The sequence below is a fragment of the Leuciscus leuciscus genome, assembly GCF_965113295.1.
Source record: "Leuciscus leuciscus genome assembly, chromosome: 5".
Taxonomy (NCBI): domain Eukaryota; kingdom Metazoa; phylum Chordata; class Actinopteri; order Cypriniformes; family Leuciscidae; genus Leuciscus; species Leuciscus leuciscus.
In genome coordinates this window covers 7929682-7943961 of record NC_138729.1, presented here as the reverse complement: position 1 = coordinate 7943961, position 14280 = coordinate 7929682, and the positions used below count along the sequence as shown (strand labels likewise).

The window sequence follows — 14280 nt, the reverse complement described above, 5'->3', positions numbered from 1 at the left end:
TGAACCCATGAATCATGCTGATCAACGCCCCCCAGCGGCGAACCATTGAACAAGTGTCTATAGGGTGTCACCAGAGAATGTCTAATAGGAAGAGAATTGGCACTCTCTGCTTACTTCCGGTTTCTGGACTGGCTGCAGTAACACGTCTCTGTCCATGCGGGGGCGCTCGCAGGCGAGTGCAGAATGAATGGAGGTCTATGGCGAAAAACCCTCAAAATCCACTTTTATCAGGATATAATTTTTTGTCTAGTAATTTGAATGTTGTATTCGAAAGGAGATGCAAAGAAATTACACATTGCTGGGTGTTAGATTTTTAAGAGTCACTAATTTGGTTTAAAAAGTCTTTTAAAATGTCAATGACGTCAGAATGCTGACGTCATTAGCAGAATGCTAGCGTGTTATGGGCAACAACAACTCAAACTGTAAGAAATCGAAAAGAAATAAGTACTCGTTCATTCAACTTTCGACCTATAACCCATGTTGAACTTGCAAAACCTACAATAAAATCTGAGATTTCTCAACGGCAATCGGGTGAAAGAGACACATTTAGCCGTCTAGCCCCATAGACTCTCATTCAGTCTGCACTCGCCCGCGATCACCTCCAGTGGAATTCTAATGGAACTGCAACCAAGATCGATACAATGGGGCTAATAGGAAGTGCCACGGCTCTCCGTAGACGGGCTCTGGTGTCACTCATAGATATGACGTCTATCATAGACATTAATATCTGATATGTATATTATGTCTATGGTGTCACTACTGGAGAGATCAGGTAAACCCATAGACTGTAAAAAATAAAAACATAGTTCAATGGTTCGCCGCTGGAGGGCGATGATCAGCATGATTCATGGGTTCACACGAAATTAATATAATTAAAAGTAGACACCATTAATAGTCAGACACCAGCGTGTGGCGTTTCGAACGGCGTTTGAAAAGCTTCGTTTCTCTCATCAGTAACAAAACGAGATTTTTTTTGTTTTGAAATTTCCTGCTCGCGTTCGTCAACATAATTGCAGTGAACAATTACCTGTGAAAACTGGCAGTGAACAAAGCTTTAAAAAATATGTAAAAGTATCACACAAAAAAGAGTGCCGACTGATCGTACCTCTAATAATGCCAATGGCCTTAGTTCTTTAATATGGCTAGTGCTAAATGTTGAAAACAGATTAAGGGTCTTTGCAAAATCATTATTCGTATAACATCAGAATCGGTATATGGCCACTAAGGGGTTAAATTAATCTTTTTTTGTTTTTGAAACTCAAATTTTTTCATGTATGTATCGCTGCAGCCCGGAGACCTGCAGGTGGGAGGAGCTTACGCCGCAAGTGGGAGGGATTTCACAAATGTGCAAGTAGGATGAGTTTACGCAGCAAGTGGGAGGAGCTTATGCGGAAATCCCCAAGCTGTCATTGCCGAGGACGGCGGTGAATGGCAGGAAGTAGCGACAGTAATGAAAATAAACTATCAAATATTACATGGTCTGATTTCTTACAGCTTTGTTATTATTGTGTGTGTCCAATACCACTCACTGTCAATGATGAAGTCACGTCTTTACACCTTTTACCATACTTAAAGTGATGGTGTTTTAAATTCATCAGGCTGTAGGCCTTATTCGAGCATATTTCTGAATATTAGCTACATATTCTACAATTCTACAGTATCAAGTAAATGAACATATTAAAATGTGATGCAGTTGGACTCAGTGAAGTGAATGTGTAAATACATGAAAAACATTTGGCTAATGTAAAAAAAAAAAAAAAAAGTTACCATCCATCTTTACTGCATAATTTTTTTAAATAGCAGACTAATGTTCTTCTGAACGTGTTACACATATATTACATTTAAATCTCAGGGTGGATAAATACTTTTTTTCAATGAATAAAATCATGTACAAGTCACTCAGAATTGATTGCAAAAGTGTTTCTTTTCTTTTATTATTTTTTGTCTTTTTTTTTTTTTTTGTTATTTGTAAGGACACTATATCAGCTCATTAGAACTGATCTGCATGCATTGAAAACTGCAAAATCCAGGGTGGAAGGTTTCTGAATAAATGCCCTGGAGCTCGCCTCGCTTTCCCTTCCCAACATAACCTGGTGGATACACAAGAAGCACAATAAGAACTAGGGTTTATATTATACATTTTCTCAGCTCTGTAGGTCCATGCCATGCAAGTGAATGGTGTCCAGAACTTTTAAACTCCAAGGGATGACATAAGTAAATTAGATTTTTAGTTTTCCTTTAGACTAACAACTAGTTTATCCATCACCAATTTACACAAAACGTACCAGGTGTGCAGCATTTGTACTCAAACCCACACTCCAAACAAGTGGAGATTGAGTACATCCTCCAGAAGAGCTGTTTGTAGTGAGACGACTTATTTTTCCAGCATGCAACACCTGAGGTGAAAAATAAAGAAGAACATAACATTTAACATTATCAATGATGTTCTTGTTATGCGTTTTATTTTTTAATGTCAATATTTACTTTCTAGCCATAAGAAGTGTGCCTGACTCTTGAAATTGTCATCCCCAACTATGTCCCTGAACCTTGAGCAAGCCAATGACAGGGGCATGTAGGCAGCATCTCCTTCTTGAAGAACAACTTCAAGAAGTATGTTCTTCAGCAACGCTCCTGATAACTGAAAAGATAGCAACAGTTAGCACAGGCCGTTAAAAAATGTTAAAAAGCACATTATATAACATTATTCAACTACCTTGAAGATGAAGCATGATGGAGGGTCATCGTCTTTTAACAGCTCATCCTTAAAGAAAAATATAAGTGGATTAAAATTGTTCTATGATACACATTTTAAATCATCATTAAAATTGATTATGCATACCTTGCTAAAAACAGAGGGCACAACTGGGGTTTGGTCTGCTAAAATGAAGTAATTTAAAATTAGCTGACCAATATTATAGTTACATAATTTGAAACCCAGCATAGTATATGTATTTTGTTTCATATCAAAGTTCTTACTTTCATATGCAAGTTCAGTTTTTTTCTTCCCATAGGTTTCAGGGAGTGCAGAGCATTCTTCTTCTTCTGAAAGAGGATAAAAAAAAATAATAAAAAAAAGTGATAAAATTATCCATTAATTCTTTATTTGACAAAAAAATATCAGCAAAATATAAAAAGCTGACAATACCAGCTACAACAGCTCGTTTTCTCTGCACGCTGACATGTGAAAGCGGTTTTCTTCTTTGTTTTCTGATGGATCGCAACAAAACGTACACATTACCGCCACCAATTGTGGAGCATAAACCATTAGCTACTACAACACAGGTGATACTAAATAAACCAATCAAAATCCTCTGGAAGTTTGTACAGCCCACTTGCGGCTAAAGCTCCACCCACTTGCTGCTAACCCACCCATTTTATACCCATCTCAATTTTTTGGTATTTCTCAGGGTGAGTTATTTTTAAGACAGTGGGAAAACTTAATTATGCCACTAGATGGTGACAAGTGAGTGTCTTTTTGACCAGTGCAAGTGAGTGACTTTTTTTTGTGCCTTTTTGACATTTAATACCAAGGATGCATTTATTTGATCAGAAATACTGTGAAACAGTAATATTGTATAATGTTGTTACAACTTAAAATAACTTATTTTCTCCTGTTTTAAAATACTTTAAAACGTCATTTATTTCTGTGGTGGCAAAACTTGGAAAACAATTACACCACTAGATGGCGACAAGTGAGTGTCTTTTGAGTGTTATTTACAGTTTTTTAATATTTCATTTTTTTAAAATGCTTATATACAATTTCTGAAACTATGGCTCCTTTTCTCAAAACTCTACACACAAAACATCACACACTAATGCAAAAGAAAACACTTTATTCAAAACTATTTTAACTCTTCTAAAAAAGGTGTTTTTGCATAGTAACTCTACACACAAACCGTTATACACACCAAACTACACATGGATATGACAAATCAAATGTAAAACACTACTATCTTGTGTCTTTTGCTTGTTCAGTGTGCAGTGGAGCACACAGGAGTTTGTCAGGGCACTCACACGTACATGTGTGTGCACAAATACATTGTATATACAGTATGTATGCACAGTTGATTATCTTTATCGTTATTATACAAAAACGAATCAACACAGAACACACTTGAGCTGTATAATGACACTATTGGCTTGTTAGAGCTGCTTTACAGCAGAATTTGAAACTTGAAACAATTTGAAACAAATTTGAAAAGATTTGAAACAATTTGTATTGCATCTCTCAGGTTACCCTGACTATATATTGCTCCGGTCCCATTACTTTTTCAAATTAGTTTAGACAGGGATTGGTGGGCCCTATTGCAAATTTTTAGTCATATTCTACATAACATGTACTTTCTCCCCTTTGATTTAACTATCATCATTGGCATCACTCTGATGGATTTATTAACAAAACCCATGGCCACATTAAGCTTCGCAGATAAAAATCCGCTTGTCGGAGAAAGTGTTAACAACTATCTGTGGACTTTTAAGTTAAGCTAACCTAGCTAGTTATTTTTAGTGTTGGCGTTTTATTCAATTTTAATATATGAATGTAATCTGCAAATGCGACGGACATCGGTTATGCTCTTCAAAGTAATAGAAAAACATACAAAAGACCTGAACCGGAAGCGGTGCAACCTGTTTGACCTGAATACGGAAGTATGTTGCACATAACCCCCGTTGATCCTGGCGTCAGATCAAATCTTTCAAGTGGCTGTTCTGAGTTTTGTGATTCTTAGACGTTTCACAGTGTTTTCACTGCTACAGTTGTTTCCTGGTCTCTGAGCCTATTGTGTGAGAAACGCGGATATCAAATGTGATCTGAGCAATAGACCATGTGCAAAAGAAGCCTGTCAGGACCCCAAGCGATGTGGTTTAGTGGTTGCAAGTTGATAAACCCCTTATTCTACTCATTTATAACAAATGTGACTGTAAATGTGATAGTATAATCTGAGCTGTAGACTCTATGCAAAAGAAGCCTGTCTCTACTAGCTGTGATAGGATAGGACGTCCCGGTGGGACACAGAGAGGAGCTCTTTGTCTCGTGTTAAACGCCCTCCCCCGCAGACGGGCGAAGTTCTGTGTATTCTGCGGGGGAGGGCGTGTAACACGAGACAAAGAGCGTCTCTGCGTCACACCGAGATGTCCTATCACAGCTAGTAGAGACAGTCTTCCTTTGCATATGGTCTAGAGAGCTCAGATTATACTACGGTAAACCTAAACAAAACTGCTGATTTGAAAATATCATGGTTTTTATAGGTTTACAGGCTCATATCACCATGATTTACAGTCACATTAGACATAAGTGAGTAGAATAAGTGGTTTATCCACTTGCCACCACTGAAACACATACCTGGGAGTCCTGGCTATAAATAGCTGTCCTCGATTCTCTCAGTTCGTGCTTGCTTCGGCAGCACATATACTAAAATTGGAACGATACAGAGAAGATTAGCATGGCCCCTGCGCAAGGATGACACGCAAATTCGTGAAGCGTTCCTCATTTTTATTAATTATTAGTTATTAATTATGAAATTACTGTAATTATTGATAGTTTACACTGTATCAAGTGAAAGTAACAGTGTTTAAGCGTGCAGTACGCAGCCTTGACGCTAGAGCGCAGCATCGCACTGCAGTCACGCGCTAGAGCGTCTCACTGGAATTTACTGAATTTACATCTTTACCAGAACAGAAACATTTAGTTTATAAGCAAAATACCATCCTAATGTTTCCTCAGCCGATTTTAATCAACCGTATCTTAATCTGACAGTATAATCGTTAATGATCATTCTGAATCTTCGTCCTCTTTTACTCAAACTAGCAGATTTCGACACGGATTTATTAAATATGTTTATATAAACTAAACGCTAATGTATAAAGTAATTGAAATTCACTTACCATGCATATGTGTTGTTTTCGCTGTCTTGGTTGACCAATGTGCGTCGTTTTTCTTGGCTTATTGTTTTTCTTTAGTACCTGAAAACACAGCGAAAACGAGAATTATATACACTAGTCTAGTGTATTTCAATTTTCATTCACCACAAACAAAACGTAACTAACGGTGTGTTGCTAAATAAATGTCTGTACATAAATTAATTTCTTGCTTCGTAATTGAGAGGAATTGCAGGACAAACGCTTTTCGCTGCATTCAGGACTACAACTTTCTCCTGTCGAGCATCACCTGACAGATCAACCTGTAAAGAAACATCATAAAAGTCGATGTTCAATACAAAATTATGCTAGAGTTGAGACTGAAAGGTCGTCTAACTTGTTGTTGTGTATCGCTAAACTAAACTGAAGTAGTAATCTATGTAAATATGACTGGATATCATATTTGTCAATCATTGTATTTCTCTAAACGTCAGTTTAAACATTCATGACTATTTTCAGCAATTGTTCATTGAGTGAAAAGGACCAATACAGTTAAAGATTTCTGAGACTTCATTAAAAAAATAAATAATAATTGCCAGTGCTTTGTCAACTTTTTTCGGTTTGAACAATTAGAATATTTATGAACAATTATTACTTATTTGAATATATACTTTTATTTAAAAAAGTAAAATAATCACCATCAATCTTATGTGTATGTTATATGTGGCAAATTCAGGAGAATCAGAGGTGTGTTTGGACCAAATACTTCATGTGTACTTTCATTTTGTACATCATTTGTTCAGCCTCGACAAAAAAGGGCAATAAGAAAGACAACAGGGAAGGAAAGAGAATGAGATGCCATGTATATAAAGCACAGAAAGACTTAATAAAACATTCTTGACATTATCATATGAAAAAAGAATGCAACCAATGTTTTAGAAGTAGCTATATCACCGCCTGAGACTTTCTCCTGTCAGTCTCGCGTTAGAGCGTCTCACTGGCTCACAGCTGATGTCACACCTTCAACTTGGGTTCAAAGAAGTAACAGGAAGAGATGGTCTGCTTCCAAGCAAAGAAAATGTTGCAAGTATTCGCAATGATCGCATTTACCATCCCGATGTTTCTTCAGGCAGCCTATTTAAGCATTATCTCTGAATATTCTTTAGTACTGAAAGACTAATAAAACATTCTTGACATCATACTTCTAAAATCTTAAAAGAATGAACCAAGAACCAAGGTTTTAGAAGAAAGGCCGTAACCATGTCTTGAACATTGGGGAGACCGTAACAATTCAAAATTCATTAAAAATATACATCATATGCATATATGATCATTCACATTCTACTTTGAAGCAGCTCTAATAAGACATTAGTGTCTTTATTAAGCTCAAGTCAGCTGAATTACAAGACGAAATCTAAAAACAAACAAATGAAGATAAGTGAGATTCATGCCTGGATGCGCTGATGCCATCCTTTCAGCATCTCTTCTCCTTATGTAGACCTGCAGAGCATCCATTTTGGTACCCGGTCTGGATTACTGCTTCCTAACCCACTTGGTGAAGCTGAAAAGGAGGGACACACACAATTAAATCAAGCCCCAACACAACAAATTCTTAACTGCCTGCATCCTCTGTTAGACATGTAAACCATACCCTTTTCTGTCCCGATCCACTGCCTCATACAGGTCCTTGAAGGACATGCTGTCAAGTTTGCCGAAGCCTACTCGCATCAGGTCTTCCTGGGCTGGTGTGCCAGTGCCCTCCTGAACACGGCGCTAGCTGATGGCAGCCATCATGTCAGGGAACAGAGCAGCATATCGGAGCAAGGCATCCTTGTTCCCCATGATGGCAGACTGGGTGGTGTCTCCTCCCTCACACTCCCGTTGATGGACGGCCAGCACCATGGATGCATTAACAATATCATTGGATAGCAACCATTTTAAGGTTTTACCCCGGTACTGGCCGAACTGCAGGGCGCTCTCGCTCAGCACGAGCTGGTGACTTGATGTGTCACCTCCTTGCGCTGACACACGAGCGATGGCCTCCTCCTAGCAGGCCATGAGTGTCCCGGAGTGGGATTTCTCCTGTAGACAGCAGCGAGGGCCGGGGTGAGCTCACCAGTGGGCCCTCTTTGAAACTGAGAATTGAAATCCATTTTCTACAAGACAGACACACACACAAATGACAATCAAATCAAAACTGTCAAATTTTCTTTATATTGTAATCATTATTATCAAAACCTATAATAATTGCTTTAGAAAGCTCATTGCTTCTGTCTAAATGAATACATGATGTTTGCTCACTGCATGATTTGTATTATCCTAGAACTGTACATTTTTGACATGGACATTATTATGACAGTCACCTCGGATAACAGATAATATCTTGTATAATCAATATAATATCTTGTAATCTAGAAACCTGTATTTTCTGTAAAGCTGCTTTGAAACGATGTGTAGTGAAAAGCGCTATACAAATAAATGTGAATCGAATTGAATACTTCAAAATAATAAGAGGCACATAGACAACCACACAGCCTTACAAAATTAATCATAGTTTTACTAAAGTAACTGTATTAAAAAAACACAGTACAACAACAGTACAGTAACCACGAACTAACCATTGCTTAACTTTATGGCATAATGCTTTCATTTTTTCAAAATATAAATTTCAGGCACATAAAATCTTACAAAACCACACAGAATTTCGGGAAATTAACCATGGTTTTTATCACAGTAATAATAGATCAAGAAAATAAATCAACAGGACAAAGCCATTGCTTCATATTAATATTCATGATCATTCAATCATGACATTTGGATTAAAAACACACGTGTGTCAGGCATAGGTGTCAGATCCAGTTTGTTAATGGTTGCTAAGTCAAACGCTCGACAAACGCTCGATTATCCGAGCTGCTGATTGGCCCAAAGCTGAAAACGCTCGATAAACGCTCGATTATCCGAGCTGCTGATTGGCCCAAACCTGAAAACGCTCGACAAACGCTCGATAATCCGAGCTGCTGATTGGCCCAAAACGCTCGATAAACGCTCGATAATCCGAGCTGCTGATTGGCCCAAAGCTGAAAACGCTCGATAAACGCTCGATTTTCCGAGCTGCTGATTGGCCCAAATCTGAAAACGCTCGATAAACGCTCGATTTTCCGAGCTGCTGATTGGCTGGCATCCAGAGACGATTGCTGGGCAGAGAGCGCAAGGATGACACGCAAATTCGTGAAGCGTTCCTCATTTTTATTAATTATTAGTTATTAATTATGAAATTACTGTAATTATTGATAGTTTACACTGTATCAAGTGAAAGTAACAGTGTTTAAGCGTGCAGTACGCAGCTTCCACGCTAGAGCGCAGCATCGCACTGCAGTCACGCGCTAGAGCGTCTCACTGGAATTTACATCTTTAACAGAACAGAAACATTTAGTTTATAAGCTAAACATTTTTATAAGTCTTTGTAATGATTGCATTTACCATCCTAATGTTTCCTCAGCCGATTTTAATCAACCGTAACTTAATCTGACAGTATAATCGTAAATGATCATTCTGAATCTTCGTCCTCTTTTACTCAAACTAGCAGATTTCGACACGGATTTATTAAATATGTTTATATAAACTAAACGCTAATTTATAAAGTAATTGAAATTCACTTACCATGCATATGTGTTGTTTTCGCTGTCTTGGTTGACCAATGTGCGTCGTTTTTCTTGGCTTGTTTTTCTTTAGTAACGTTACCTGAAAACACAGCGGAAACGAGAATTATATACACTTGTCTAGTGTATTTCAATTTTCATTCACCACCAACAAAACGTAACTAACGGTGTGTTGCTAAATAAATGTCTGTACATAAATTAATTTCTTGCTTCGTAATTGAGAGGAATTTCAGGACAAACGCTTTTCGCTGCATTCAGGACTAAAACGTTCTCCTGTCGAGCATCACCTGACAGATCAACCTGTTAAGAAACATCATAAAAGTCGATGTTCAAAACAAAATTATGCTAGAGTTGAGACTGAAAGGTCGTCTAACTTGTTGTGTATCGCTAAACTAAACTGAAGTAGTAATCTATGTAAATATGACTGGATATCATATTTGTCAATCATTGTATTTCTCTAAACGTCAGTTTAAACATTCATGACTATTTTCAGCAATTGTTCATTGAGTGAAAAGGACCAATACAGTTAAAGATTTCTGAGACTTCATTAAAAAATAAAATTAAAAAAAATTGCCAGTGCTTTGTCAACTTTTTTCGGTTTGGACAATTCGAATATTTATGAACAATTATTACTTATTTTAATACTTTTATTAAAAAAGTAAAATAATATCCATCAATCTCATGTGTATGTTATATGTGGCAAATTCAGGAGAATCAGAGGTGTGTTTGGACCAAATACTTCATTTGTGCTTTCATTTTGTACATCATTTGTTCAGCCTCGACAAAAAAGGGCAATAAGAAAGACAACAGGGAAGGAAAGAGAATGAGATGCCATGTATATAAAGCACAGAAAGACTTAATAAAACATTCTTGACATTATCATATGAAAAATGAATGCAACCAATGTTTTAGAAGTAGCTATATCACCGCCTGAGACTTTCTCCTGTCAGTCTCGCGTTAGAGCGTCTCACTGGCTCACAGCTGATGTCACACCTTCAACTTGGGTTCAAAGTAACAGGAAGAGATGGTCTGCTTCCAAGCAAAGAAAATGTTGCAAGTATTCGCAATTCTTCTAAGATCTTAAAAGAATGAACCAAGAACCAGAAAGGCCGTAACCATGTCTTGAACATTGGGGTAACTATTCAAAATTCATTCAAAATATACATTATATGCATATATACTTTTGAGTTGAAAATTATTTGTAAAATTATCTAGTAGCATCTTTCCCACGTACGCTCATGATTTAAAATATTTGCAAATAATATTTATGTTTTATGACATGCATACATTCACATTTGTATGTCTAATGTCAAAAACACAAAATGTTTCTGGTCTCGTCACTTTATTATTAATTACATGAATCATGTAAAAGATACCATATTTTCAATTCAAAACAAAATTTGTATAAAATAAAAACAAAAAATAAAAACATTGCATTACTGGATATAACTGTCAGTCGTTTAACAGTTCTATTGTAAAACAGATGTCAAATATTAAAACGTTTAGCTACTTATCTTACCACACACTCTTCCACCGTTAAAACTAAATCGTTTTGTTGGATTTGCACTGGTCCTCTGTGAACAGTAAGACCCTCCTGACGAGCGCTGTTAGACCGCTGAGGCCGACCAGCCTGAAAATGTAGGTTTCAAAAACTTTTTATCATCCTAACAACAAACAGAGTGATGCGTAAAGGAGTGCAGCGAAGCAGTATCAAGAATATCAATATCAAATGTTGGGGGGACAATTTGGCCATTTCTAATTGTTGGGGGATGGACTTGTGTTGTGGCCCCACTGTTTGAAATGTTGACCAGTTTGATTTCAGCATCCTGTTATATAATTCAGAGAGCAGCATTGTTGTGCATTGTGTTGTGCACTGGCCCACAGTGATTTCCTTGGAGGAAAGTGAGAGGAGGAGACGGTTCCGGAAAAGCCTGGAGAGAAACGCCACTTTTCCACCGTCGGGCCAAACCATTGTCTTTGTTTAACCGTTCGATGGTTTCATTTTCCACTGTGGGGATAATAAAGGAGCTCTACGATGTGGAATCATTTCATTATTACGAAATGTAATACAAATGCCTCAGTCGTTGCCTTGGTAACGCAAGAGTTTACAGACGTTATGAGATGTAAATAGCAACCACTTTATGGAAGATGATCAGATATTTCTTTTAATTTGATTCATTTGTGTTTACGCCGCTCAAATGGTTCTCCGCAAGGCCTCCAATCCACCGGTCGGCAGTGGCCTCCGAAGCTTAAAGGGATAGTTCACCTAAAACTTAAAATTCTGTCATCATTTACTCATGTCTTTCTCAACCCATAAGATTTTCGTTCATCTTCGGAACACAAATGAAGATCTTTTTGATGAAATCTGAGAGCTTTCTGTCCCTCCACTGACAGCTATATGCAACAACTTTACGCTTCAAAAAGTTCACAAATAGATCGTAAAACTAATCCATATAAATCGAGCGGTTTAGTCCAAATTTTCTAAAGAGACACAAACATTTATACGATGAACAGATTGAATTTAGGCTTTTATTCACATTTAAACATGGATCATCGAACATTAACAGAAACTCAACCGAACCTGTGTAACATGAGAATGAATCTCATTGGTTCTCACACATCAAGCGAACATGCTTGAGCTTCCGTTTACCACAACTGATGTGTGAGTTGATGCATTTTTATGTTTATGTGAACAAAAGCCTAAATTCAATCTGTTCATCATATAAAGCGATCTTTTGTCTTCAAAATTTTTTTTTACTACACCGCTTGCTTCATATGAATTAGTTTTACGATCTCTTCACAAACTTTTTAAAGCGTCAAAGTGGGAGTTGCGTAGCTGTCAATGGAGGGACAGAAAGCTCTCAGATTTCATCAAAAAGATCTTCATTTGTTTTTAGAAGATGAACGAAATTCTTGCGGGTTTGGAATGAGGGTGAGTAATTGATGACAGAAACTGTCAGGTAAGATTTCTAAACAAATGTCTAAAATATTTTTTTTTTTTTACTTTGTCTCTTACAGTTCCTCCTTGTGCATCGCTGGCTGTGCTCCCTCCTCCATCTGCTGTGGCTGATGTAGCCCTTAAACAGGTGCCAAGGGTCACGGCCTGGAGAAGAAGGAAGAGAGCTGAAGAGGACAAATAGGTCCTGATGCACAACAAAGCCATTGCGCAGATCCAAAATAATATCCCTGCAGATACTGGACAGAGTTTCTTCTAAGGAAAAGGTTTCTGTGCCACTTCAGCTGGAAAGTAAAATGTTGTAAAAAAACAAAAACAAAAAAAACATTACACTACTGGATATTGCCATTAAGAAAATGTTTCTAAAGGGCTGTTTGAGCAGAAGAGGCAACTAATATGAACAGGAAAATGGGAACAGAGCAAACAAAAAACAACACTAAAACTGAACATGCATGTTACATTATGAGGGTGAAACTGTGGAACTTTGTCTGGCAGAGCAACGGGCTCTTGCTCCCAGTAAATAAATGTCTTTATAATGTTGTTGTCTTAAAAGGGACATATCATGAAAATCAGACTTTTAAGTGCTATAATCGGGTCCCCGGTGCATCTACCATCCCAGAAAACGTGAAAAGTGACAACCCAATAACTTTGTTTTGTTAAGCCTTTCTCTGCAAGCATGTCAAAAAATAGGCCGATCAGATTTCGCTCCCCTTCTGATGTAGGAAGGGGATCTTATTATAATATTACCGCCCCTTAATCTGCACGTTTCCACCCACGGCGCCGCCATTTGTTTTTTGCAAGCGACAACGAGAAGGGTATAACTGCAGCCTTCAGATCTCCAAATGGGGGTAGGAGCTCCAAGACAGGGTGTTTCTTCCTCTCATTGGCAGATTGGCAGATAGGCACATGACACATGCGCGATTTTTTCCACCAATCCAGTTCAGCGCAAACTCCGCCCCACAGCCGATTCTACAGTGCTGATTTCCTACACAATGCTATGCCACAACAAATTCTAACACCTAAACCTACCATACACCTGACCCTAACCTTAACCAGTGAACTCCAGTCCGAATGCCACTGGTCATGAGCTCTGTGACAAAAGCCAGAGCCAATGGTTAAAGTCTCTGCGTGTGAAGACCCCGCCCCATTTTGGAGGTTCTGCCCACTTTTCAAGTTCACGCCCCATTTGGGAGATTTCCGCTTGCAGTTATATCTACTTGGAGACAACAGTATAACCAGTTCTAACGCAATGGCAAAAGTTTGAGCAAAGAATGCAAACTGTTGTGTCGTTGGATGCACAGACGAGCACAGAACACTATTTGACCAAAAAATGTCACAGCTGTCTTATAAAGATATCAGGGAACAGTCAAGTTAAACATGACGGTACATGCAAGTCGATGAGATAAATCAGTGTAACTCCACAACAACTACATAAATGCATCCACTAACCATTCAGAAACGTCCAGGTGCGTCTAAAAGATGCAACCTCTTCCTGAGCCTCTCCGGAAGGCTGCACTCGGCTACTGGTTATTTCTGAGATTTTGGATGAGTGAGATTCGCGTGTTTTGTTATTGCCAGAGTTCCCGAAGCTTGCGTAAAGGATCGGCCTTATTCTGAACGAGGGAGGGGAGCAGCAGCTCATTTGCATTTAAAGGGACACACAAAAACGGTTTGTTTTCATTTACACCCAAAAGAGGCAAATTTGACAAGCTAGGTACTGTATAATAAATGATCTGGGGGGGTATTTTGAGCCGAAATTTCAAAGACACATTCTGGGGACACCATAGATTTATATTACATTTTGTGAAA

General features: G+C 38.0%; 1 protein-coding gene across 14 annotated transcripts; it reads right to left on the bottom strand.

Moving 5' to 3' along the window:
* Positions 1–1905: 1905 nt before the first annotated feature.
* Positions 1906–5905, bottom strand: LOC309498259 (uncharacterized protein). Of its 14 annotated transcripts, none has more exons than XM_082168848.1 (8): positions 4599–5053; positions 3146–3207; positions 2977–3042; positions 2840–2877; positions 2714–2761; positions 2535–2638; positions 2286–2398; positions 1906–2090 (listed from the first exon to the last, which is right to left on the bottom strand). In XM_082168848.1, exons 1-8 carry the CDS (start codon positions 4658–4660, stop codon positions 1978–1980), a joined length of 606 nt encoding a protein of 201 aa, XP_082024974.1. In that variant the 5' UTR covers positions 4661–5053; the 3' UTR covers positions 1906–1977. The 14 variants fall into 14 exon arrangements, with proteins under 14 accessions (XP_082024974.1, XP_082024972.1, XP_082024973.1 ...); XM_082168846.1 differs by having other exon boundaries at positions 2286–2396; positions 2485–2638; positions 2840–2874; positions 4599–5041; XM_082168847.1 differs by having other exon boundaries at positions 2286–2396; positions 2485–2638; positions 2840–2874; positions 2977–3039; positions 4599–5041.
* Positions 5906–14280: the final 8375 nt, after the last annotated feature.

Bases quoted from the DNA above. Each gene is read 5' to 3' on its own strand.
- LOC309498259 (XM_082168839.1), bottom strand. From the start codon at position 4,660: ATGTGCAACATACTTCCGTATTCAGGTCAAACAGGTTGCACCGCTTCC. The intron at 3,208-4,598 runs GTATGTTTTTCT...GCGATCCATCAG, and splicing joins GCTTCCGGTTCAGGTCTTTT to AAAACAAAGAAGAAAACCGC. The intron at 2,762-2,839 runs GTATGCATAATC...TTTTTCTTTAAG, and splicing joins TGCCCTCTGTTTTTAGCAAG to GATGAGCTGTTAAAAGACGA.